Source organism: Podarcis muralis, chromosome 1 (assembly GCF_964188315.1).
Source record: "Podarcis muralis chromosome 1, rPodMur119.hap1.1, whole genome shotgun sequence".
NCBI classification, from domain to species: domain Eukaryota; kingdom Metazoa; phylum Chordata; class Lepidosauria; order Squamata; family Lacertidae; genus Podarcis; species Podarcis muralis.
The window spans coordinates 74,752,927-74,780,575 of record NC_135655.1 but is presented as its reverse complement, the minus strand read 5'-3'; the positions used below and the strand labels follow the sequence as shown (position 1 = coordinate 74,780,575).

At 41.5% G+C, this 27,649-nt stretch overlaps 1 protein-coding gene across 15 annotated transcripts in view; it reads left to right on the top strand.

The window, feature by feature from the left end:
• Nucleotides 1-27,649, top strand: part of BRSK2 (BR serine/threonine kinase 2) — a 378,849-nt gene that overhangs the window by 313,037 nt on the left and 38,163 nt on the right. For 7 of the 15 annotated variants that reach the window (XR_003707305.2, XM_028734495.2, XM_028734503.2 and 4 more), the window contains exons 11-17: nt 789-886; nt 3,593-3,743; nt 7,456-7,521; nt 15,280-15,303; nt 21,973-22,033; nt 24,430-25,042; nt 26,774-26,822. Coding sequence is in view for 14 of the 15 variants with exons in the window: in XM_028734495.2 (XP_028590328.2) it covers nt 789-886; nt 3,593-3,743; nt 7,456-7,521; nt 15,280-15,303; nt 21,973-22,033; nt 24,430-25,042; nt 26,774-26,822 (1,062 nt within the window). In the remaining variant the exon portion in view is untranslated. The remainder of the gene's footprint in view (nt 1-788; nt 887-3,592; nt 3,744-7,455; nt 7,522-15,279; nt 15,304-21,972; nt 22,034-24,429; nt 25,043-26,773; nt 26,823-27,649) is intronic. The other 8 variants (XM_028734614.2, XM_028734625.2, XM_028734585.2 and 5 more) reach the window with 7 other exon arrangements.

Below are 27,649 nucleotides of genomic sequence, written 5' to 3'. Positions count from 1 at the left end.
GCAACTGAATGTTCAGTCCATCACAAGTCAAGGGTTCCTCACAGGCCAGGGACGCTGCTGCCTCTCATAGCTTCTGGCTCTGGTGGCAGAGGCAAAACACGCTTGGGGACCAAAATTGTAAGAAGCCCCCATGATTGCTCTACCAGTGGCCTGATGCAATCCTTTTTAAGCTGTACCACTTCAGATACAGAGGGGAGGGTTATATGCTTGAATACTCCTCCATGTAAAAACCAAACCAAAATGTGTCCCTGCACATGGAAATGTGTCTTCCTTATTTGCTTCTTTTCCACGTGAAGAGAGTGTTTTACATGGAGCAAAACATTTATTTATTTATAAATGTATCCATATCCCTCATATTCTGTCCCCCAAAGGATTCAGTTACTAAGTTCCACCTCCATTGTTGAGGGCAGTATAAATTTCAGCTTCTGGGAATCACAAGTCATTGGAGTGCTGTTGCGCACTGGTTCTGCACATGGACTTCCCATGGACATCTGGTTGGTCACTGTCAGAACAGGTTACTGGGCTAGATGGGCCTTTGGTCTGATCCAGCAGGGCTCTTTTAATATTCTTATGACATGAGAGCATCGTATTAAAACTGTCAACCATAAAAACAATTCAGAAGGTAACAGTTCTTTTTCAAGGAGTAGCTATTCATGCAGGTAAGTCCATTCAATAATGTCTGCACCAGCTCTTTCTTCCATCATTTAAGATATCATAAATGAAGTTAATATTCTGCAGAAAGCTGGAAAATTTTATTGGATGATGATGATGTATTGTTGTTTTTCCAGAGAAAACCAAGAGAAAATGATTTATTTTCTTCTCCTTGATCGGAAAGAGAGATATCCTAGTCATGAGGATGAGGACCTTCCTCCTAGAAATGAAATAGGTATACCTGGAAACAAATCTGTGTCTCTAGAGTGGGTCCCTCTTTTGGTGTTGCTCTCACTGGAGGGACTGGCCACATCTTACCAAGTGTTGTAGCATGTTACATAATATTCAGTCTATTTGAGAAGCTCCTTGCATTTTCAGAAAGTCTCATATAGATACAGACCTACCTGCACCTGAAAGGCTTTAAAATTAACTTCAGTAGAGGTGACCGCATCTCCATGTGTGCATCAGACTGAACTTGGAGCTTCATACTGAAGCCACAGTCAGCAGTCCTTGATCACTTCACTTGAAACATGTTCTTAGCTATGTGTGCACATAAAGCAGAAAGGATGCATTTCCAGTGAATCCAGTGGATTTAAATAATGTGGATGCAGCATACTTGCTCTCTTACTATATCTCACATAATGCTTATAGAAAAATATGGGAGAGTCTTTTCTGATGTGCTGTTTCTGACTTCTTAAGGTATACTCCCTAGACAATGAATTATACATATAGGGGAGTTTCTTAAAGTAAGCTCCATGGACAACAAATTGATTTGGCTAAATGCTTTGGCACAAAAGATAATTCTGCTACTTATTATTTAAGTGGTTGAATTTTGACTTCCCGTGCAGACAAGTGCAATTTTATGCCTCAGTTGTGCATCTGAGGTAGGCTTTCCTCCTTCTCTTTGCATGCCACAGATGTATCATAACATTCGTTTCATGCACTGATGCAAACTATTGTCTGGATTTTTCTATGCGGGAAGAAAAATGTCTTCCCTGAATGTGTTAACATTATCTCTGAGCTGCATATATCTGTGTGATGTGTCATCATATTTTAGAATTCATGTGCATTATTATTCAAGTGTTAGTTGTGCTTCCTTTCCCAAGGGAAGCATGGTGGATAAGTTTAGCTCTTTGCTCCTAGCAATATCTCTGGGAATGCAGAGCAAGGTTTAATTGAGAGCAATCATGCTTCTGATGAATATCTCATCATTAGCCATTAACTGTGGCCTCAAACAAAGAGATGAGAGGAAAGGATCAGGGAAGTAGTGATGGTGTAATAATAGCTGCTTGGAGATGTTACTTACTTCAAAGATGCATGCCATGCAGAATAAGTGTTCATCTGTCTAGGTGTACATGGGCAAGTTTGAGAAAGCTTAGAGCAATAGTTCTAGCTGATGCTAAATGAATGATTCAACTCTGGTAGTCTGTTGTTCTTTTCTTTTTTTTTAACTTTCCTCTTTTTGATCCTGTGCATATGTGTGGTTCCCTTCTCTCAGATGTATGTTTTCTTCCTCTTTATTGAACCAAAATGTCTCCTGCCTTGTAGTCTGATATCCTCTTTGACATTATTCCACAGTTGCACAAAGCACACAGATATCTCTCTATACAGGCCACTGCAGATTTATGAGAATAGATAGCAGCATTTCTTCTTTTTAAAACTTTGCTCTAGCAACCCTACTGTCAAGAACAAACTCATCAGCACACATGCAAGAATGCTTATTTGTTTCCATTCTGCCTGGCTGTAAAATTGTTTTGGTTCCTTGGGGAAGAGGGATGATGATATGAAAGGTAACATAAATCAAGACGTGAGGGTATAAAATATGGTATAGTTGAAAACCCCTGTTTTGTCAGAGAGCAGTAGTTTCTTCAGCACAAAACGAGAGTTTTTAACACACACAACATACTGAAAAGGCAAGTTGTTGGAGAACTGGGGCAGAACACTGTTGAACCATTCCTGACTGTTTCATAGGCTAAAAATGACAGATTCCTATACAGTATCCTCCAGTAAATGCCAGACTCCATGTTTGCTATTTTTTTATTAGAAGACCCATTGGCAGTAAATGTTAGTTTAATACTGCAAGCTTAGGCTCTATCTTGCTTGCCCTTCTAAGATGCCTTCATTTAACTTTTAAGTAGCTGCCTACAGGCAAATATAAAACCTTCTTACCTAAAATGTCTCTACATCTGGAATATTGTAGTCTCCATTTCAGTGACTGCTACATTGGCCTGATTAGCACGTAAAGCTAAACCAGGGATGAAAATTAACTATGGCTTAATGCAAGTGAGCAGCAAGCTTGCTTTGTTCATCTCCCACATCTGCTGTGCTACTGGGAAGCAAGCCAGGGTCTGGCTTACTATGATGCCTGAACCAGGACTCGTTGCTTCCTCCAAACAAGCTACAAGCAGTAAGCCAAGAGCAAACCATAGTTTGTTTGGAGAGAAATAAATCACAAGCCTGGGTTCAGACTTAAACAGACTCTGGTTTGTTCCCAGCAGCAAGGCAAGAGCAGTGTGGAGGAGTGAAGTGAGCATTCTTATCATTTCAGCTTACGAACCTTAAACCGTAATTTATTTTAACGGTGTTCTAACCTTATGTGCAAGTGGGAGAAGTTCGTTTTTCATTTCACCCTCCAGATAATCACAGCTCTGTTTTTACTTGTTTACTTACATTTGTTGAAGATCATTTTTGAAAAGCTGTTGAGAGATACTCATGGTTTCCATTCTGAATGGAAACTCGTAGTTGAGAGATATTCATGGAGTGAAGAGGGGTTTTTCATGTGTGATACAGAGGAGTCTTAATGTTTCAGTTTTCCACTGGGGCCCCCTATTTTTGCAGTTTAGAAAATATGGTGTGGGTATTTCCTGGGAAGCAACGTATTTTGAGCCGGGGGCATCTGAGGTGTGTTCAGCCATGCTGACTGCATTATCTCTGCATAAAGACCCCCCCAGAAAGCGTGTGGACTCTCCAATGCTGAACAGACATGGGAAGCGGAGGCCAGAAAGGAAGTCAATGGAGGTCCTGAGTGTGACAGATGGAGGATCCCCGGTTCCAGCTCGCAGAGCGATTGAAATGGCACAGCATGGACAGAGGTAGGTGGTCCCCAAAGCCAAAAGTCAGGAAGTCTGTGCCATTCGGAAGCCATCTCAGCTGGCACCATAATGTTTATCCAGGTGAAGGAGCATCAGTCTAGGTTTTCTCACAGTAGCCTGTGCAGAAATCTGTAAGGAAGATTACTTAATTACTCTAGTTACTGTTGCTTTTTAAAAAATTATATGTATACTTTTTTACTCCTTTGCATCCAGCATTTCAGAGCAGTGCTGGGGGGAGGGAATAATTACCAATAGAAGCTTGCATAGGCTAAAGATAAACATCTCAGCTAAATAAAAAGTGTCACCATAGCCTCTGGTCTTATCCAAAAATGTGTGCATGTTTCTTGCCTGAAAATCAATTATTTCCGATCTCTGTCTGAAGAAACATGGCAGCCATGGTGTTGCAGTGAGCAGCAGACAGCAATAAATAAATAAATAAATAAATAAATAAATAAATAAATAAATAAATAAATAAATAAATAAATGTGTTCCCAGAAGGCATAAGCTCAGTGAACTTCTTTGGGGTCTTCTGCTTATATTTTGAATGGGACTGAAAGTCTAAAGGCTGAAGAGATGAAAGGAAATCCCCATGTGTGTTAAAACTATATAGAAATGTACTAAAGAACTCTGTACATCTAGCTTAATTTAATTTTTCCAACACAGACCTGTGCCTCAGTTGTTAGCAGTTATCCTCCCCAACTTTACCTGATGTCCAGTCGCCAAGTAGAAAACACAAGAGGGCCTGTAGTCCAGTGCAGTTAAACCTCTAGTGTGTGCAAAGAGCAATTTGCCAAGACTAACCAAATTTGATTGCTGGGGGTACATAGCTGTGCACTGTACAGTTTTTGGTCTGAGATATGCAGCAACAGGATGCCTGAAAAGTAAGTAGTGAAATGGTAATTTGGTAAATGTATTCTGATGTAGTGGTTGAGGCCAATTTGATCAGAGCGGACAGGCTAAGAAGCAAGTGTAAGCATTGTGAGGCTAAACTGCTACAATACTGAGCTATCACCATTGATTACATAGGCTCCCTTGTCTCAACTCTAAAAGTCCATTTTGGGTGCTGAGAATTTTGCTTACCTAACAATGAAGCTCTTCAGGAACAGAATAATGGAGACAGCTTGTGATAATATCAGAAACTCACCTGCAGACAGTTACCATGCTGTTTTGCATTCCAGTTGTTTACATCAGGCACTTGTCTGGGTAGAATTTGCTAGGGCTAGCCAACTGAGAAAGAAAACCCATAATAGGAAGAATGTCATTTCCTGATTCTAAGATCTTGCCTTAATCCTGATACATCAAAGTAGCTTACACAATTCCTGCTATCTCTCACCTTGGGATGGCAGTTGCATAGCAGATTCTCAGGAAAGTGCAAATATTACACAGCTTTGTCTCTCACCAAATGAGAGTGTGTGCTTTTATTTATTTGAATGTTGGCAGGGGATGGGGAGCATGAACACTGCTTTAGTAGAAACTGATAAACTGACAGAAGTCCAGAGAATTTTTTCTGAAGTGATGCTTTTATACAAAAGGTTGTGCCACACAGCAAAGAATGTGTCCATATTTTTGTGAGTCAGAATGCATGCCAAACACAACATCTGCGCTTTTGCTCATATAGTTGATTGCTAGGCCATAGCTGCTAAAGGAAGGTTCCAATGTGTGATTGTGAACAGGGAAATGGAACAGACATAGAATGAATTATTATTTTTTGACTGTACTTTGGTAAATCAAATGAGCCACCTCATCTTCAGATTGCAAAGGCATACAGCATAGACTACTGGCAGTGTACTCATTCAGAACATGGACTGTTCATAAACAACAAAGGTGTTTGGAGATGGTGACCATTTGACAGGAAGACTGTCAGTACCATCAGTAATAAAACCCAAGTACATCCAACCAAGAGGCAAACTTTGTAAGGCTTTCAGCATAGTATTATGCTCCAAGTAGCATTTGAAAGGTAATTTTTGTTAGAGTTCCATCTGCCCTTAAGAACAACATTCTCAAGGTGTATGTTCACTATAGACATAAGTCATCCAGCACTAATTCCCTTTCCTAAGACAGTTTGAAAATTGTGGTTCTAACAGGATTTATAGCAGATAATTCTCAGCATCCTTACCTAGGAACCTTTGATGTGTCAATACACTGCAGGTGGTGGTACAAAACCCAAGGTTTGTGGCACAAAACCACACAAAAGCTTGGCATAGGTTTTGGGGGGAAATAAGAGTTGGGGTTCATAGTTAATGCAGCTGAAAGGACAAATATTAATGGGCTTTGGAAAGAACCTCTATCCTTTCTTTGACATATTTGTGAAGAATATTTAATATCATGTGAAACCTGCCAAGGGGTGGGATGAGGGGGCTATGTACCAGCATAACTCTACCTTCAGTTGCTTTCTGTCTGTCTGTGCTTGGAATGTTTTGTTGCCATGCATTGTCTTCCTGGCTGCCTGAGACTCAAAAGTGCACAGGTATCTGTTGTGCTGGTTTGACTGGCCTATTGTAATCCTGCTAGTTGCCAACCCTAATGTACTGTGAGGAAAAGGTGTTACTTAGCTTCTTCAGTGCTTTACTTTTTTTTTCCAGTGTATCTGACTCTTTATATATTCCTTGCCTCTTCCCTCCCTGTTCACTATTACTGAGGGAAAAGATAAATGCAATGTTGAATATCCCAAAACCTACTTGGTTTTCAATACTTCTCTACTGAAAATCCTGCTTCCTCCATTTGCTGTTTTGGTTACTGTAAACATCATTTCCTTTTATTCTTTCTATTCTGGGGACTTTAGTACATCGTTCTTCATCATATTTAAACTCAGCCTTTCATCTCCCCCAAGATACATCAATGCCATAGCAGCTGCCACGTTCATGGTGCATTTTCCTGCAACGGGTTCTTTTTTTCTCTCTCCAAAGATGGGTGTCATAGGCTTTTAGGTTTCTCTTAAAGCAAACAGAATGAAGTACAGGGAGCAGATTAAGAACTGGAAGGGGAGCTGAGAGAGTTGGTTCCATCAACAAACTGGTGTCCTTTTTCTTGTGGGTACTTTACACTGATTATCTGGAATGACAACTTTCATTTGGGTCTGGTATACTCCACATCAACTGTCCATAGGCCAGACCTGTCTTTTAGGCCTTTGTTTGCAGCTGAGGCCATGGGGGGGGGGGAGGGGGGACTTGTGGGAACAAGGTATGTATAGCAGAGGCCATTTTTAACCACTTAACTGAATCTGCATTCTTCAGACCATGTTTAATATTGATGGCCTCAGCTGAATTCTGACATGTCTCACAAATCTCTGTGAGGAATATGATTCTACTTTGGGTCAGCATTTCCTCATCGGCTAACTTGGGTTTGGGGAAGGCATGTGCAAGAAGTTTTAGAGACATGGTTTGTATAAAATGAATCTTGCCTCATGCCACCATGACCAACTTGAGAGTTGCGGTTTGAGCCTGCATCATCAAATTCAGTATCAAAATCTCCCCACTTGCTTCATTGGTGTAGTATAAGCCAAATCTAAGTTGAGTACACCCATAAATTTGGTACCTTTCTGGGGCAAGACACCCAATTGGTAAAGGAACACAGTTCTGATCCCTGTTCCAGAGCACTTCTTCAAAATGGGTGGGGTAACTTTGGGTGGGTGGGTCTCAGGGACTGCATCAGGCAAATCTCATATGAATGTCCACATTAGTAACTCTGTTTTCTCACTTTGTTCCTGCCATAGTAAAACAATGTTCAGTAAAAGCCTGGATATCTGTGACGCCAATCCCAAATTCATCAAAGAAGAAAGGTATAAACACCAACAATCTGTTCCTCTCCTTTACCTCACTGCTATTCCTTAAAGATGCAGTACTTACCTTCTCCACTGGGGAAAATTTTGCTTGCACTTGAGAGAAAGAGACCCAGTTTTGGGTGGACCAATAGCTAGTTTTCTTCCACATCAGCACACTATTCCAGCCTTCCCCAGCCTGGAACCTTCCAGATGCTGGACTATCCCTGACTACTGACCGTGCTGACAAGGGATGATGGGAGTTGTAGTCCAATAATATCTGGAGGGCACTGGGTTGGGGTTGCACTAGTGTGTTCTGTGACCATGAGTCAGTAACTAATTTACAGGAGAGCTACAGTGAGGAAGGAACAGGTGGTGACAAGCCAGGGTTCCTCCATCTCCCAAAGCCCCTGGGATGAAGCCACCTCTTCCTCCATATACCTTTCTTGCCTCTGTGCTGGCAAATGGTGGAAGGCAGTGGTACTCCTGGGGAAGCCAAATTTGGTATTGGTAAACCATTTAACCAGCAGTAGAAGGAGCCCCGATCATTAAGCAAACTACATGAAATATGTTAGCTACTCTCATTTTCTTATTATTATTAATCTTGAACTTTGAAGATTAGGCTGACTTTCCTCGCCCTCCTCAGCCATGACAGTTCAGTTTCCAAAGGTGCAGCTTTTCTCATCTCTGCATGACAAAATGCACCAGCCCAAACTCTGTGTTGGTGTTGTTTTGGTGCAGCTGTTGAAGGCATTGTTGCTACTTTTGAGTTGTTTCATTTTTAAAACCTTTAACAGTGATAAAAATGAGGCATAAAAGTAATAACACTGTGTAATATTTCCTGTCTTGTTAACATTGACAAAGGCAGCACCCAGTTCATTCACTTGAAAAATAGAATCTACTCTTTTCTAACCATCTGGAGAATTATTCATTGCTCTAGAACATTAAGTAGGTTTTGAACCATTTAAGTCCTTTCCTTTTGAACATAGACAGCAGGTAGTGTCCAAATCCCACTGAGATAGATGAGAGTTTTCTAGTTGTGGATTGTACCCCTAGTTTATCACCTAGGAACCTTTTGCGACTACACTCATATAATCTGTAAGGAAGCATGACATATACTTAAGTATGTGGAGTCTCACTGTAGTTACACACGGGCAAAGAAAAATATTCTGCATGTCCTCAAAGGCACATTGGTCTACACTCAACCTGCAGATTGGGGGAAAGAAGTCCTAGCCGCTGCATTATGAATAACACTTGAGTTTTCAAACTGCTCCATATAAATTGTCTTGTAAGCATTACAGTTGCCTATTAGGTAACTCACGACATCCATTTTTGTAGTTTGGGAGCTAAGAGCAGAAGAGAGTTATTATTTATATATACAATTATATCCCACCTTTCCTCATATGTGGTTCTTCCCTATTTAATCCTCATAATCCCCTATGAGGTAAATTACATTGAGAGACTGGCTTCCCAGTTTAGTGAAAATTTGAACCCAGGGCTTCCAGGTTCTAGTCCAACACTCTACCCACCCCACCCCCACTGGCTCTGATCTGACTAGTGAGCACATTGCAGGGGCAAGATTTGAACTGGTTGCTTCCTAGTGTTATCCACACTTTTGTTTATCCACTGTTGTCCCACTGCTTTTCCCCTGGGGAAAACCACTCTTTAGTGCTGAATAAGAGCAAGCAGCTATTGGGTTTTCCGCAGATTGTTGTTTGTTCTGATTTAGAGCTAAAGATCGGGTTTTTCCTGGGAAAGAAGCAGAGCGGGGGGGACGGGACTGCTTGGACCTGTGCTTTCTAAGCATGGGGCAAGTGGAATTGTGGATGAGCCCTCAGTCGCTTAGCCACTGCACTGCACTTGAGCTGGTATTCATAATATTGAAAATGGGCTCTTGGACTCAGCTTTTGCGAACCTTGGCTCAAATTAAGCCTAGAAACTGCTTTTGTAGGCCAAGAAAGTCCACTAAATAAACTTTTTAAAGGACCTGCAGGTTTCTCATTTAGAAGCTGCAGATAGAGGGAACTCTGCCTGTCAGCAGATGGATGGTCTGATTCTGGCGCAGCATACAAGGCACTCATTTTTATGAGGGCCTGCAGGAAGAGAGCATTGCAGCCAAGCTGCCAGGAACTCATAAAAAGTTCACAAGCTGGGGAAAAATAATGAGCTGCTGTCTTGTGCAGTGCTCGTCAGGGAGTCCCCAAGCTCTGTTGCGGGAGCCAGAGCCTTGATACAAATCTCAGCCTGGAGTGACGGTTGTGGGATGGGGTTCTGAAAACCTAACCACGTCTTGTTAGCCCTGTCAAAGTTCTTGCCAGACAGATCAGGACGATAGCCCAGCCTTGGCCATTTCCCCCTTCCTTATCACTACAGTGGCTTTTGATGCATTTCCCTTAAGAAAAAAAAAAGGTTTTACTAGATCTTCCCACCATCATTCAACCCACCTTAACCTTTTTTCTCCTGTAGTTACACAAGTCTCAGCCAACTTACCATTTCCCCAGAACGGGTGCCTGCACTGTTTTTTCTTTTCTTTTGAAAAACAGACAAGTCTCACTTTGCTACAGCAGCCTCTCTTAGTTTTGAACTGGTTCTGTAACAGGGGAAATGTAATGCTGGCCTATTTTATATGTTGAGCATTGTTGAGACAGTGTTTGTGAAGCACATGGAATGCTTAGGCGGTGGAGACCTCTATAAATGCATCAATATTTTATTAGTGACAGGAGTAACATTTCCAGTTCTGGTCCTTCCTGGAAGAACTGACAAAAGTAGGCTCCACTTCACATCTTGAAGTCAATACAAATGGACTTTTACAGTGGGTATGCATGAGCTGAACAATTTTTGGGAATGGCTCGATTCATAAACAGATCACAACTCACCACAAGTCTCAACTATTTCTTAGAAAGGTTTGTTGAAGTAGGACATGCAGCATCACAATTTGAAGATAAACCATTTGTAAGAATAGTTTAGCAAATACAAATCCACAGAAAAGATCAGCCATGCTCCATAACCTTTTGTATGAGACGAATATATGGCCATTGTACTCCCATCTATAGAAATAATTATGATTTGAAAGCCAGTTACAAACAGCACAATCTTAACTCTGACCCAAAGTGGCAGTTTTCTGATCTACGAAAGGATGAAGAAAATGGGGGGGGGGGCATGTGTGATCCACAAAGGGGAAAGGGGGATTTCTAAAATTTTATGGGTTAGGTCTTTTTTATGTACACTGAGGAAAAGGTTATGGGAAGATGAGAAAATATAGGTCCAAGTGCAGGAGCAGAAAAGAAGTGCAACAAAGAAAACCCCATCAAAATATTTCCTTGTTGGGATAACAAATCACACATTTGAAATGGTGCCTGGTCAATGTCTTAGTATTTCTCTCACTCTTGGTTTATTTTAAAAGGAATACTGCATCTTTAAGGATCCTGCCCCTCTAGATGCACACAGTTGTCTTGGTAGCTGAGGCCACTGTTTCTTTCCCTCCCTCTCTCCCTCCATTTTCTCTCTCTCTCTCTCAATCTCTCTCTCTCTCTTTTCTAGTCTTTCTCTCTTTCTGTGTCTCTCATCTGTTGCCCTGTCCCTCAGTGCTTCTTCTACATCTGGGTTGCTGCAGCTCCGTAGTTCACATGCTTCAGTACTGTAGGAAATGCACATGTCTGCGCTGCTGGGTTTATTGTGTTCTGGGATTATTATTTTTGTTTAAATAACCTCATTTCCCTACTTTCTTTCCCCATTGTCAATGTGATGTCCATACTCATCGTTAAAATCCTAAGTGCCTTTCCCTTTCTGGGAAAACTAAAGATTAATAGCATATATGTGTCCACATTGATATAAAAACACACACACACAAATTCTGTTTACTTTCTCAGCATTTGTGTATGTGTTATGTGCAGTCACTTGCACATTGATTTACATGCACATCCAGATAACCAGATAATGTACTTGGGAACATCAATTGTAAAAATATCTACACTGCTAAATCTGGCAAGAAAATGTGGCCTTTTATATATGAAAATGTGGGTTTATAAGTTTAATATATTCCTTCTCTACATCAGTAATATTCACCAGAACTTCACAAAGATGGAATGTATACAAGGACTATAAGGGATACACAAAGAATAATGTGTATGGGTGTAAATAAGTTAGAAATATGTGTTCTAGTAACACCTCAAATCTGATTGAAAGGACATCTATCCAAATGGCAATATTATTTATGAAATGAAGGAGAGTTGTGTGTTTTGTTTATTTTACATTTTTGGCAAAATCCCTAAGTGGTTTACAAAAATTAGGACATCAAAATACAACAAATTGCAATGAATGCATTGTTAATAAGACAATCATTTAAACAGCAAATCTGAACAGGATAACACTCTCAAGCATCCAAATACGCCTGAGTAGACAACTGAGATTGAGCTTCTTCTATCTCTCTTGTGGGGGACAGAGGGTTAGTGCTATAACTGAAGAGGCCTGTTTCCAAATGGTTTCCAGCTGGCAATCCACTGGCCATCCTACAGTGAACAGGACCTGGCTATTGTAAAGGATGATTTGGCCTATAACAGGGGAGGTGGTCATCTAGGTATACTGGTCCCAAGTTGTTTAGGGCTTTACATGTTAATAATAAAACTTTGAATTCGGCTCGATAGTAGATAGCCACCTGGTGCAGATCTTCAAGCACTGGTGTACATACCTAGACACTCAGTACTCCAGCCACAATATTCTGCACAAACTGCAGCTTCCAAACCAAGTTTAAGAGCAGCACCCCAAACAGCATGTTACACAATGGACCACTATCGCTGCCAAGGAATGGGCATATCTGTCACACCAACCAAAGTTGGTAGTGAACACTATGTGCCGCATTAGTCACTTTGGTCTCTATTGACAAAGATTGATCTAGGATACTATGTACCTACTCCGGTGGAGGAAATGCAAACACATCCAGAACAAGCAGACGTCTAATTTCTTGACCATGAGAAAGACCTATCTACTGTATAGGGTTTCTGTCTTCCCAGGAGTCATTCTCAGTTTATTCCATTATTGTGGCCAGACACTGGTTCAGGAAATTCACATCCTTGCCTGACCCAGATGTTACAGTGAAACAGAGCTCTGCGTCATCTGCATATTGGTGACCATTTGCTTCAAATCTCCTAATGGCTGCTCCCAGTGGCTGCATGTACCGTAGTTGTTAAATAGTATTGGGGACATTGGATGGGATTCATCTAAGGAACTCTGTCAGCGGAAGCTCTGCACAAGGACTTCTGCTTGTGCAGAAGTGATTTTCCCTGCACTCTCCCCAAATTGTTGGGGGGAGGGAGAACCACCAGAACAGCCCATAGGAATTGGAGAGGGGGGTTATATTATTAGTATTATTAGTATTATTAGTATTATCCATCAGATTACTTTGGTGGCTTCCAGCACAGCACATACAAAAACATAATTAAACATTAAACCAAGGCACAGTCCTCCAATGCTACTCACTGGAACTATTTCTGCAGGTAGTGTCCACCATAATAAAGTGCTTCCTCCTACCAGCCCATGGAGATGATCCAGGAGAATACTGTGGTCAGCAGTATCAAAAAGCTACTGAGAGATCCAACAAGATAAACTGGGTTGCACTCCCTCTGTTTCTCTGCTGGAAGTCATCCATCAGAGTGATCAGGGCCAATTCTGTCTTAAAACCACATCTGAATTCAGATTGAAATAGGTGCAGATAATCAGTTTCCTCCAAGAGTGCACCTGTAGGTGAGCAACCGCTACCTTCTCAAGCACACTGCCCCCAAAAGGAGTATTAGTAAACAGGTGGTAGTTGGAGTAAACCTCTGGATCCCAGTACGGGTTTTTCATAAATGGTCACACAGTGAAATGCAGTTTCACAAAGTGATGCATTTACCAATCCCTGGATCCACCTGGTTAACTCTGCATGACTAGCTTTGATCAGGCATGATGAGCAAGGGTCAAGAGAGTAAATAGTAAGTAAATAGGCAAGCATCTTGTCCACATCCCCAGGCCTCGAAAAAACTGAGGCTGATCCCATAAAATAAGACAAGACAGTTCACTGGATGCTTTATCAGACTCTATTTCAGAAGCAGAAGACGGGATCAGCTTGAGGGAGAACAATTTCACCTTCTGTGTGTCTTCTAAGCTGCTGTTTCTGGCTTATGGCCCAATAGTGCATGTTAGGATAGGGCAGTAAATTTCCACTGCCAGAACAGAAGAGGCCGGCTGTGGAGATGAGTCTCCTAAAGCAGAAAGAGGAAGTAGTTTGAGTAGTTTGAATATCCTATGGCAATCAACATGTTATCATACAATTAAGTAGAACTGTGGAGTTGGAAGGGACATTACTTAATTGTTGCCTAAGACATAGTATTTCTTTACAGCTTCCATGTTGCACAGTCTCAATGCTGAGCAAACTTGTGAAATATACAGTACTTCAGAAACATGAGGAAAGGCCATTCTTTGGTGTATCTAGTGTTTTGCACTCGAGTCCTTTAAAGTTTCCCATAGGAAATTAGCATGTTGTTTGAGATTGTCTTAACCAACAGGCTCTTTTGTTTCTATGACAGCCTCCTAGAGAAAGTTAGATGACTTGGTTGGTGGGGCAAGTAACCAACCAACAATGCACAGTACCTGGTTTAAAAATTTAAGATTAAGATTAAGACTTAAATGAAAGCTTTTTAAAATGATCCCTACAGATGTTGGGAAGAGGGAGACAAAATTGGGATATGGGGGGGGGGGAATGAATAATAATCATGCAAGTTTATTCCACAATACATCTACAGATTTCTGCTTGCCCATCACAAGTGTGATGTGACTTGAGCTACATTAAAATGAAAACCAGGGTAGAACTGTAACTTAGCAGTGTTATAATTTGTAGTAGGACAGAGAAACAGTTAACATCTCTTTAATAGCTTGTGCTTAAGGCTGCATTTATTTTATATTGTGCATTTATTTTCCACTGTTTTTAGGCAGAGAACCCCTGGTTTTAATTTTAATTTAATAAAAATAGATTTTTATCTATTTTGGAAAAAGTTGAAGGTCCTTTCAGCCAGAATTAAAGTAGGGATGCAACTTTGGACACAACCTACTCAGGATTTCTACATGAGTCTCACTCAGATGAATAGCAGCCATGAAAGGCAATACATATATGTTTTTATACATTTCAGCAGAACAGGAGAAACTCCCAGTGAGTTACATCCTTCACTTGTAGCTTTGTTCACCCGAGCCTCATACCCACTCAGAAATATTGGTCTTAATTATCAGTGCATTTAACACTACATATAAAGTATAGATATACACAGTGGGAAAGGAGATTCCTAGCTGGTCATCACTGGGCAGGAGAATCTTACATGAGCAAAATGGAGGAAGATCCACATCCTTTTCAGTACGGCCCACTGTGCAAAATCTGATTATTTGCCATAAATAAAAACAACCACAAATCAGATCTGAACTGCTAACTCCACAGACTGGCTTAATGAGGGTGGGCAAGCAATGTTTTATTTTTCACGTTTACACTTGATGTGTCTGCCCCCATAATCCCAGATGCAAACTTCTTCTATGGTTTTGAGCTATATGGAAATATTTGTTTAGGAAATGAAAACCTCCCCCTTCCCATGCGTAATTCCCCACTGGTGCTTCCATCAGCAGCAGATGCCTGTGGCAATAATTATGACCATGTAGTTCTCCGAACAGTATTTCACTCTTCTTTTCGTACTCTTTTCTCCACCTGCTTCCACCTCCCTTTCTTTCTCTCTCCTTCTCCTCTATTTATTCCCAACTGCCAAGGATGACAAGTGCTGACGCATTGGGGTAAGCTCCAGTTTTGGATTATACCTGTTGTGGGACCTGTTGTTTTCTTCTGGGTAGAGAAGTTTCTTTTAATGATCACAGTATAAATATTATTTATCATGAAACTGTGTTACAGGGGGAAACTTACAGGAGGAAAAAAAATTATACAACAATGTTTGTGTGTGTGTGTTTGTTAGTGAGTGAGGGGGAGAAAGCGCTTGCTCTGACTTCACATGCATCTTAGAGGCCTAGTACATAGTGAGGGCAAATCTCAATATGACATCTTGGCAACTGTGATCAGAGCTGAAATATATATATATACATTTGTTTGTGAAAAGGTAAATATTAAAACCAGCTTGGGGAAGGGAGCTGAACTGAATCAAGGTCACTGTGGTGGGGAAGAGCAGTTAACCTTTTTTTCCTCCTATCATCTCCCCAGCTAAAATCCTTCCAGCTGCTATTCGTCTGGGGGGGGGGACACTTACAAATACTATATTGGAACCTATATTTCCCCCTCAAAGAACATATAGCATCTTTGGAGGGGGCAACGTAGACCAGGATAATAGTGCAGGAGGGAAGAGTTATCCTACCCCCCCAGCTGCTTTTACATTTTATTTTATTTTTAAATGTCTCGCTTGGCCCACTAACAAAACTACCTCATCCTTACACTGAGGGCATAGCCTAAAATGTAACGTATGCCGTGTAGGATGGGGTGGGGGGGTGTATGGGGGGGGGTGACAGATGGTATTTGTAATCCAGTAGCATCTGGAGGACCACAGGTCCCCCCGAAACCTGTTGTCAAGCCACAAGGTTTTATGGGGGAGCCTCCCTGTGGTATGAATTCATATTTATATGACTTTGGATGGCTTTGTGCATAATGTCTAATAAAGAAAAGCCCCCTGGCAGTTGAACTGCAAAGCAAGACCTTTATAGCCATGGTCACAGTGCTGGGCCATCCTGCTTTCTGTGCTCTATCAACGGAGACTCAAGGGGAGCCAGCAGGGAGTGGAGCCAACTGCCTCCATCTCTTGCTGCTATCTCCAGTGCTCACACTTACATAACAAGCAGCTGGGCAGAAAAGTCCGCATCAGGCCAACCACAATAGTAACAGTTCCTTCTCATCTCCATTAGGCTATATTGAACTTACACACTGGGTTGTTTTTTTCCAAGTGCAGCCATCCTTTGTGGTTGGGTAAAGGGTACTGCAGCCTCAGAATGGTCTACATGGTTGTTGTAAGCTGCCCTGTGCACCGTATTGGGAGGAAGGGAGGGATATAAAATTATTTAATCAACAAACTGGCCCCAGTTCGTATGCAGCTCCTTATTGTCTTCATAGTGTAGGATGTGCTTAAATGATGGCTGATACAGGTGAAATGTGGAACTTGATAGTCAAAAGGAGCTGCTGCAGTTTCAGAGCAGTTGTTTGGTCGGCTCAGTTGGCTTCAGGATTCCATGGTGGTGAATTTTCTGTCACCTATTTAGTCACAGTGACAGCAAAACCAATATGTCTCTGTGGATGCATTGCTTCCACTATTGTCTAATCATCCTGACTCTGCTTCCAATATCTAAGCACCTTCTGAAGAAAAGGAGCGCTGTACCAAATGAAAAAAGCCCCACTGGCATGAATATCGTATGTGTTTATGTATGCGTGTGCACATGCAAAATTTTAGAACGTGAAACATCCCTAAAGAGGGTCCTGTAGTGAAATATATAGAGTCCCATTCTCTTATCTGAGTCACCCTCTCACCAGCCTCTACTTAAACAAACACTAGAAGGCATGAATGTTGACACCCTTCTCTCCTCCTGCTGAAAACTACTAGCATTTTACATTTTTTCACAACTTGGAACATGACTACTGATCCCCTGTGATGAAACTGAGCGGGCAACTCTCAGAATTTTAAAAGAGCCCAGAGGCGCTGTTAAAAATGTACATGAAAGGGCCCCCAGTCTGAATGGAACCTCCTGACTCTGTAGAATTCTCAAACCCTATCCTCATGCTACATCCACAAGTATAACCTACTCACATGCCTGAGTAGAATTTCTGCAATCTGCTGTGGCATGGCCTTTCTGCCTCTAACAAATGCAAGAACAACAAAAAGTAGCATAAATTTGTCAGGTGCTATTTTTTCTGGCATGGAGATACAAAATAGGCAATGCTTATCCTGTTGAATTTCTATTTATTAAGCTGTGTCAAAGGCACAAGAGCCCTGTCTGGGGGCAAAAGGCACCAGATACACCTCTCTTTCTCTCTCATATCCGTCCTTTTATTATTATTATTACTGTTGAATTAGTACTCATGCTTCTGACATGTTGTGTTGCTTTCCTGGGGAACGGCAGATTATAGAAGCAGAAAGATCCCAACCATCCACTTTCTTAAGCAAAATAAACCCTGAAGGTCATATTTGCCCAGTTTGCTTTTTTTGTTTTGTTTTGTTTTGTTTTGTTTTGTTTTGTTTTTGTTGGGGGGGGGGGAGGAACTTACAGGTTTTTGTTTGTTTGTTTTGAATCCTGAGAAATAATCACTTCGGGGCAGTTAGATCATTTAAAGCATTTTTAAAAAAATCAATCACATCAGAAGAGATTTGGTTGCCCAGTTAACCAAACTGCCTATAGTTCATCATAAGGGGAACTGGAATGTGGCAGGCTGATGAAGAGGTGTTGACATTTCCATTCCACCTTAAGGAGCAGATGTGTGGAACTGTTGCGTGTCACATGTCTGTTTACATTCCATGATTCATGGTCTTTCTACAGCCTTTCCCTTTACAGGTGTGAAAAATGTTTCCAGTTTCTAAAATAGTTTTACTGTGAAGCAGGATAAGGATCAAACATGTTTCAGATATTCTGGTATAATTTCTAACAGACACACATTCAGAGTTGTTGTTGTTGCTGTTATTGTTATTATTGTTGTTTAGGGCCTGAAATTTAATAAAAGATCATGTAGTCCCTGTCCACAGGTTTCAATCATATAGACATAATATAAAAGAAAAAAGAGATGGGAAGGAAAGAAGAAAGCAGCTGCTCTTTCATTGGCCAATGTATGGGGTCAGGCTGATCTCTTCCCTGCCTGTACGGTCTTCCTGGGAGGCAAGGATTGCCTTGACTATTGGAAGAGGGCAGAGAGTGGCTCTTTTCGATTCTGCAGCCCCGAGTTCCTGGCAGTGGGAGCAGGCTGTTCATTCATGGGAGGGGGGCATGGGAAGGGGAAGGACAAACTTCTTGCAGCTGCTCCTTCTTTGGCTTACAGATGGAGCCAGGATTGCCTCATCATTGCCATGATGACCTTCTAGCATTTCTCAGCAATACTGCTCTTACAAACTCATGGTAATAAAATGTTCACAACACACTGTGTCACTCATTAGGGGTGGAGAGGAGTGTCTAAAATATGTTCAACCCTCAAAAGAAGATACCTGCTCAAAGTATGACCAATTGTAAGAAATTTACCAGACCAGAATAATGAGAGACAAGACTCACCTTAATTCCTCCAGAAATTATGTGAAGATTATATGCAAATGGATGTTTCCTGTTAAATAATTGTCTTTCAAATCCATAGATAAAAAAACCCTTTCAGCATAGTAAGGTGTCACAATTCCTTATTTTTGTCCTCCCAGTGTGACTACTCGGGTTACTCATGCTGGTGATAATGTCTATGGAGCTTCCCCAAAAGGAGAATCCATATTGCTACCCAGTGCACGATCTCTGTCTTTGCTTGAGTCTGAATTCTCAGTGCTCTGGGCCAGTTTCATGAGAAGGAGCTGACCCCTGGTTTCTTTGCTGATAGCTGATGGGTGAAGAACAGCACCAAAGAACCTTCCTTCAGAAATTTTAAATAATGTGGCTAGGGTGCTCTGTTTTCTTAACCTGCAAAGGTGATACTGGCAGGAGTGTAAGACCTACAAAACCCCACTTCTTATTTTCATTTCCTTTAAGGCATTGAGCTACAAGGATGCTTCTAGGTTCAGTTTGGAGGTTATTCTTTATAAACAAGCTTTGACGTATTTAAGTGTAACATTTTCTTTATAGCTGCAAGCTTTAAAACTAGATTAATAAAACTGTAGTTTATTCACTAAAGGCCTACAGCCAATTTCCTGGCTGATAAATAGCATAGCATATAACTCTCCCCTCACTATGTATCTCTATCCCTCTCTGCCCTATGTGCCTTTGTTTCATTCTTTCTCATGCTGATCCCCACTATCTCCCACATTGGTGGAGTGAGGCATGCAGGCCTCAGGGTCTTCCAACAAATAAGCAGCCTTGAGAAGAGGGGTTTCAAAGAGAGGGGACATCTACAGCACTCCCTCCGGAACCCAAGGGAGGATCATCCTTGGCCAGCCACTCCCTAGTCTTCTAAAAGTGCCCCCTAAGCTGTGCGTGATCCTTGTTCTCATGATAATTCAGGAAGGCATCCCTGCTGCCATGGCAATGAGGAAAACACAGCTAGTGGGCTGACATTTGCTGCTTCCCATCATAGGTGTCAGAGGGCTGAACCATATCTCCCAGATTATCAGCTTTCGGATTTGTTTGTTTTTAAAAAACCAAATCCTTCTCTAGCCGTAGTAGAACCTGAGACAGGAAGCAAAATGTGTCGGCACCAATTCTGCCCGTTTACAAAGCAAGCCAGCTCCTGCTTTATAGGGTTGTTCATTAACAAATGAAGTCATGGTTCATTTAGGACAGCAGAGCTAGCCAATTAGACAAAAGGAAGGCTAGAATGACACACCCACTGGTTGTAGGAGCAACTTCCTGATTCACTTTTATCTGGACAGTAGTGTGTCTACCCCGCCAAAAGGTAGCATCTTTCTAACTAAGGACTTATTTCATACCCTAATATGTAACCCACGCATACCCAGGGCTGTACACATTTTTTAATAACCCTGCCAGTACAGATAAAGCCCATCCATATTAAACCTGTACTGCAGGTGGGAGGGAGGGACTGGCTGAGAGGACATGGCTTAGCTCAGTGTTGTTATAACAATACAACAACAGGGGGAAAGGGGGCGTTGGGGTGACAAATAACAACTGTTCAGTGCAGTTAACTAGTCTCCTGGCATGTTATCTGCAAGGGAGCTGTGAAATTGATTGTAGCAACAAAAGGCAAGAATGGAGAGTTTCAGCAGTTAATTAAAGGCCAGGGAAAGAACGGGGCTTCAGTCAAGGGTGAGAAGATGTCATCTGGACACCAGGTGTACCTTTTGATGGCTAGCAAATCTGCCCATTGAGATGCAATAGCTGGGTAGAGGCTAGGACTGCTCAGCTTGGTAGACCCAGTGCCCATGCCTTATTTCTCAGTCACCAGATTTATGAGAAATGGTAGACCTGCTATCTGATGCTAGTTATATATGTATGTGTGGGGAACTTGCAACTTGCACACATTTAACTTGCACAATTTCAGTCTTATGTGCTTGCCAGCCAGCAGCTTAAATCATACACATTAAGCACACACAGGGTGGAGAGCTTAAAAGTTCTTTCTGAGCCAGGTTTTCATGTTGATGAGTTATACAGATGTACATTATATACATCCATTATATATCTCTTACCTTATAACTTGCATGCCATAGATCTAGTTGTATGAGCAGAATCAAAATGTTCTCTTTGAGAAATCTATACATTCGTTAATTTGTTTTACTGAAAGCAGTCCCCCCCACCATAAGGTTGCAATATAGTGACATACAGATTAGGACTAAGTGATATATTGCATATTATCTTGTTGACTGGGTTTGCTTCTGTTGATGTATCATCCTTTTTAAAGACCATGGTTCCAGCAGAGATGAGGAAGGTCAAGTCAAAGATTTCAAGAAATGCCAACATAAGCTGGCAATTTCTTTAACATTTTTCACATATGGGGCTGTTGAACATGCTTTTGATTTGTGCTATAGATCAATAGTGCTGATGTGGAAATGAAAGAGGAGGAAAATTTGAATGTGCATTATTTATAGCCAATGTAGGTTTCTCTCAGACATTAGACATAACCGGAGACGTGAAAATATCTTTGGTAATGTGTGTTAGCATTGATAACTGGGATTGACAAGGAGCTCCTTTGCTTCTGTATTCAGCCGTGTGAATTCCATGCTGTTTCTGAGGCACTTATCTATGCACAATCATTTTGATGAATGGTGATAGCGAGGGACTGAGGCCTTTGGAAGTAGTATTGTGCCTGTAAACATATGGGCCAATGATTTCATATGAAATACCTTGCTAGTCATGGGGAAGAAAATATTTCCTAAATGGAAGGTTAAGAAAGATCCATCTGATTTCAAAATGATGGTGTTCAACAGGAGAATAGGTGATTTATATACTTGTTGGTCTGCCATGGTAAAAATAGCTGCAGCAGTGCAGTCTATTTCTTTCCTTGCCAGACATTTCTCTTTTTACCTGATCTTTACAACAGAGATCAAAGCTCCTTCAGAGTGAGATCATGGGGGATAGGATGGGGATCTTATAAGGGAGGTATTTCCAGATGCACACAGAAAAAAAATATTATTGTAAAATGTAAGACTGATGAACAAAGGGATGGGCATCTTCATGTACATCTGCCCTTTGAAAACAAATGTCAGCTATATATGCAGTTTCTTGTTAGAAATGTGAGCCACAACTTAATGCAGAGGTTTAATATGGTGGTGGCTGGCACAGCGGGGTGGTGTGTCTTTTGACAGGGGTTTCTCAGGGCCTTGTCTTCCTGTTGTGTTTACTCAGGTCTCGCTCAATCAGTGGAGCTTCCTCTGGCCTGTCGACCAGCCCACTCAGCAGTCCAAGGGTAAGTGGGATTATTTGGGGTCATGGTTTATAACTGCTCTCTCATGTGAGCTCGGTGACATCTAATATCTCTTTCCCCATTTTGAAGGGTGGTTTTGTTAGCTAGGGATGTGGGGCAGCTATAAAGCACAGCTTGCTGTTTGTGAATGTTGGGATAGGGTCCTTCTGCAGGGCTGCCTGTGCTTCTGGCATCGTTGCCACCTAAGGTATCATTGTGGCCTAACATGATGCCAACGTATATAACCCTGTTAAGAGAGTTTATCATACGATGAAGAAAACATCTGCTGCTTATTGCAAGCCCATGGTGAGGCACTGAACCATAACAGCTAGAGCTACTTTGGGACTGAATAGCACAGCTGAAGAAAGCTGGAAAAACAATGAACTCTAGTCTGAACAAGAATCATACATAGTTGGATTAGGATGTTCCAGTAAGGAAGCTGAAAGTCGCTTGGATTTGAAGGGCAGAAAGAGAATCATCCCTTTTTTGTTAGTCCTTGGGCAAGTCAAAGCTTGATTGGTTCTTTTTTTTAAAAAAACAGGCAGTAGCTTGTCTAAATATATGTTTTAACTCACGGGTGGCTAAAATAATGTTGGCTCAAAGGTAGTGCTGAAAGTCAGATACTTCTCTAAGGGATGCATGCCAATAATGGGTGTGGCCAGTACATATTTCTACATGCACACACCACAGACCTACATTCCACACATGCACACTCACCATCATACAAATCACACACCGACAGCATCTATCCTCACTACACCTACAGGCATGCACACATTCCCCCACCCTCTGTTACACAAAGAATTACACACACACACACACACACACACACACAAAATGCAGGCAGGGAACCAGTTCATTTACACTTCTTCTGTTCTTAGTCAATTCAGCTTCTGTTCTTACATACAGTTATATGCAGTTATCACAGTTTTATGCAATTTTCATTTCTTATGTAAGTTAATTGCCCAAACTGCAGGGCAATACATTGTTACACATTTGTGATTCTTCTAATGGGCTCCAACTCATTCACAAATAAACAGTAAATACAATTTTATTGTTACTTTTTTTCTAATCCATGCTCTATGAAAGGAAAATGTTCTGCATTTAAAAAAAAAATCTTTTCTTCTAACAGTATTCTTTTTTGCATTTTGTTCCCTGAGTGTATTGAATTTCTATTTTAAAGTTTTTCTTGGACTGTTCTTGCTAGTTAAGTTTTGTTGTTGTTTTACAAAACAACATAATTCCCTTTTCTGACTTCATTTATGGCTGATTATGAATTGTGTGTTTTGGGGGGTTTTTTGCTGCATAAAACACAATGATCAGTCACAGAATGGAATTCTGGTACTGTGCCATAAAAACTGAGGAATGTTTTTTTCTTTTGTTTTTTTAAAAGTAAAAGACTGCCTGATGACAGGAGGACTTAGATGTAATAGGGGCACTTAGAAAACAAACCTTCTTTGGTGACCCTTGGGGTATTTTACTTAAAGTGGCCGTCATTTGAAGCCCAAACTGGCCCATGCTTCCATGAGCTGTTAAGATTTCATACAGTAAAGCCTGCCAGAGAAAACTGGGTCCCTCTGGGTGGAAGGCCAGGAAAGGAATGGTGATGAAATGATAGAGGCTTTCCCCCTCCTCAGCCTCACTCACAAACTCTCTCCATGTTATTGAAACTTGTGGTGCTTTGACTGAGGAGAGTCGATGTGTGTAGTAATCTGTGTGCTTCTATCATTACCTGCTGCACACATGTTATTTTGATCTGCATTTCCTTGCTGTTTTTGATTGTGGTAGACATTTTGAGCTGGGAGAGAGGGCACACTCAGCCTTACATGCTTACATGTCAGGTTCCCCTGTGGCTTGAATGATGCTTCCTTCCCCTTCCCCACCTCCCTTCAGCCCTGTTCCTCTCTCTCTCTCTATCTATCTGTGAGACAGTCAGAACAGCTCAGGGGTACGGCCTTTTCTCTCTCGCTCTCTCTCGCTCTCTCTTGCTGCTTCCCCTCCCTCGCCCACCCTTTTAGTTTCTTCTTTTCTTTTCCTTCATGTTAGTTTTTGCTCTGTGGTTTTTTTATTTGCTGACACATGGTTGGTTAATATGATGAAGCTTGTGACAAAACTGTTGTTTTCACTACCGCCACTGCTGCTGTTGTTGACTATGCTGTGTTCCCAGCTAACTGCATGTCTTTTTGTTTTTTGTTTGTGTTTGTTTTTTGTTTCTTTGCAATTCCCTAACCCCCCACCTCCTTCACCCTCACCTCCATAACTCTGATCTCCTTGTGATGTGGCTCACAACCGCAACTCAAATGGGCTTTATTTCTCTATTCACCCACTTTGTGCGTATGTGCGTGTGCGTTTTGCTTTTCTTGAAATGCATGGGTTCTTTCTCTGTGTGTATCTTGTAGCCTATCAGAAAATTTTTCATCCCCCCTCAGACTCCTAACCCCCCCTTCACCCCCCGCCCCCAAGTCTCCCTGGACTCTGATGCTTGTAGGAATGCTTCCAGGCCCGGACATGTTCTCCAGCCAAAGCCAGCACTTCAACCCAATCCAAAGACACAGACTTTGCCATCCAAGAGCAGATTGGCTGAAAAACCACTCCAGTCTACCAAATCCAATCCCCTGCCCTCTAGCAATGCTACAGTCCCTCCTCCCCCAAATTCTCCTGCACAGAACACTCAGGGCTGTCCACCTGCTCCTGGGTTTAGCCCGCAGCTGGCTGTTCCTACCGTGCAAACCAACCCTATGTCTCCTGTTAGATTGCTCCCTTCTAGTACTGACCCAAGCACCAAATCTATCCCCATCATACAGGTCACCCCTCACCCCTCTCCAAGGGGCAGTCCCCTCCCTACCCCCAAGGGGACACCTGTCCATACGCCAAAGGAGAGCCCAGCAGGCACACCCAACCCTACGCCACCATCCAGCCCCAGCATTGGAGGAATGCCCTGGAGAACACGGCTCAACTCAATCAAGAACAGCTTCCTGGGATCTCCACGCTTCCATCGCAGGAAATTGCAAGGTACATCTGACCTCAAAATGCGGCAGTGTTAGGTTGGCAGGTAGAGGTACATATCAGTGTAAAGAGTAGTTGGTTAGTAGATAGCAAAGACAGAGAGTATAGAAGGAAATTTGAAAGTTGCTGTTTCACTGCTGTTAACCAAACAATGAACACATTGCAATTCTTCCAGTGTGTGTCAATTACCATATGAACTTCATCCCCCCTTTTTCCCCTGACCCTGAGCTTGGAAAACCAATTTTAAATTTTCTCAGCAGGAAAACCTAGTTAGGCTTCTGCAAGTCATAATACCGTTTGTGATGCTTGATGGAAGATGGAGCCCACTGAGAAGCAAGAGCTAAGTGTAATGCAGAGGTTTGTCAGGGCTACAACTCCCATCATATAGTGTTGTCACTAATTATTTACCAAGGTGCACAAGCTGCAAAGCACCGTTGACTTAAGAGAGTACACCTATGGAATTTTATTATATAATTTTTTACAGAAGACCTCTTCTCACATGGGTCATCATTAGGAAATATGTCTTTATTCATACATCTCTCTCCCCCAGTAGACTACCTCAGGCATGTCCAACAAGTAGATCACGATCTAATGGTAGATCACGGGGTGTCCCAGGTAGATCGCCACCCCCCAGGTCGATCCCCCCCAAAAAAGCTATGGGTAGATCACTGCCAGTTTTTTTATATATATACTGTGAGTAGATCGCAGTCTCTTGGAAGTTGGACATCCCTGGACTACCTGAACAAGGCAAAAGTACCAGTTTTTATACTAAGATTACAAGTGTTGTTATACTATCCAATCTCTCCATCCCATGCCTTTTACTCATGACTTTGATACTTGCACTGCGCTTCTAGCCTGCTGATTTTCAGTTGTTTCTGACTTGAGGCACACACTGGCCTGGTTTACACATGTCACTAAACTATGGTTTGCCTAGCCAAAGTGTGGCTTTTTGAATATCTGAGTTCTGAGCAAGGTGTTGTCTTCACTGATGTGCCAATGCCCCAGCATTGTTGTGGGTTTGTTTTTTGTTTTTTTGGATGGAGAGGAACTCCATGAGGACTCATGTTAATAAAGGTTACATAAGGCACAATTACTGCTTTATGTGTTTATGAGCAAATACATTCCTGTCTATTACTGGAAATCTTTCTTTCCTAATTCAAGATTGGTTAAAATATGCAAATAGTAAATTTCCACAGCTCAGCATTCCAGCTCATTTGTATCTTTGCTGAAATGTCTGCTGTAGTATATGGCAGATTTCTTATTCTCTGTTTCAAGGGGAAAGGGTAATAATATTCCATCTACAGGCTTTGCACATAATCAGGGTATTGTAGGGCTAAGTGTGCAGCATACCCGTTTTTAGTTTTTTGTGGGTTATAGAACTATTTCAATGCTACTAGTAAAAATCAGCCCCAGACATCTTGGCAGATACAATTATGCTGCAAATTACTTTCACAACCGTCATCAATTCTAAGTTGAATAGATACAGTTTAAGAGCCCAGGCCAAACTATGAAATCTCAGTATATAAGTGTTCAAGTTAGGTACATGTGGATATAGGAGCAGTGTGGGTCAATTATTTGATATTAAAACAATAAGTTATTTGATATTAAAACAATGAAGTGCTTGAAATATATTCTGGGTGAACTTTGATTCCACGTTTATTGACTTTGAATTGGGAATCAGCATTTCCTTTTTCTCCTCCTCTTATGCTTTGTCTCTGTCTGTGTATGTATATATAGTACCGACGCCAGAAGAGATGTCGAATTTAACTCCAGAATCTTCCCCAGAGTAAGTAACTCACTACAGTACTATTAGTATCAGCACCGATTTGTTTCCTGTGTACTTGACAATAGATCAGAGTGGGACAGAATGTTCTTTATCTAGCACTCCTAAGAAATGAATTCATACCATTCTGGTTGCAGCAGGTCACAAACAAGGTGTCAGGGGAGTTAATATACACCCTCAAGGGTAGTGCTAGGTTAAGGGATAAATTTAGGACAAGGGTAGCTAGCGCATAGGACTCATACACCTCCTCAAGAGGGGTTTTTGGATACCCAAAATTTGTCATTTAAAAAAAATAAAATAAACAGTGTTTTGTTTTTTGTTTTTAATTACTGTTCTTGTGAATCTCCTGCTGTTATGCTATGAAGCTGAATATTGTTGTGGCTTCCAATTTCCACCCCCCACCCCACCCCACTCAAACAGAGAAAAGTCTCATTAATTCTTTTAAAGTTGCTGACTGCTCTTTCCACTCTGATTCTCTCATGGCAAAAGACCTTTGTGACCTCACCCAAAGATTCCCCAGAATTTGACTATATAAAAAAATCAATTGGCCATTTTTACACTTGGACACATTGTCCCCCAGGTGTTGACCATTGGTCAGTGCAGCCCACAGCCTGATAATGGTTAGCTTCTCCTGATTCAGGAAACTGCAGGTGCTCAAGAAAACAAATAGGTTGCTTGTGTGATAAGGATTTTTAAGAAAACAAAACCCAGTGCATATTTTTTTCCAGGCCTTCAGTGCATTCCTCTCCATCCTCACTTCATAGGAAAAGTCTTAAAAAGGAAAACCAACATCCAATTCTTCATGTATTTAACATACTCCTTTCCATGGG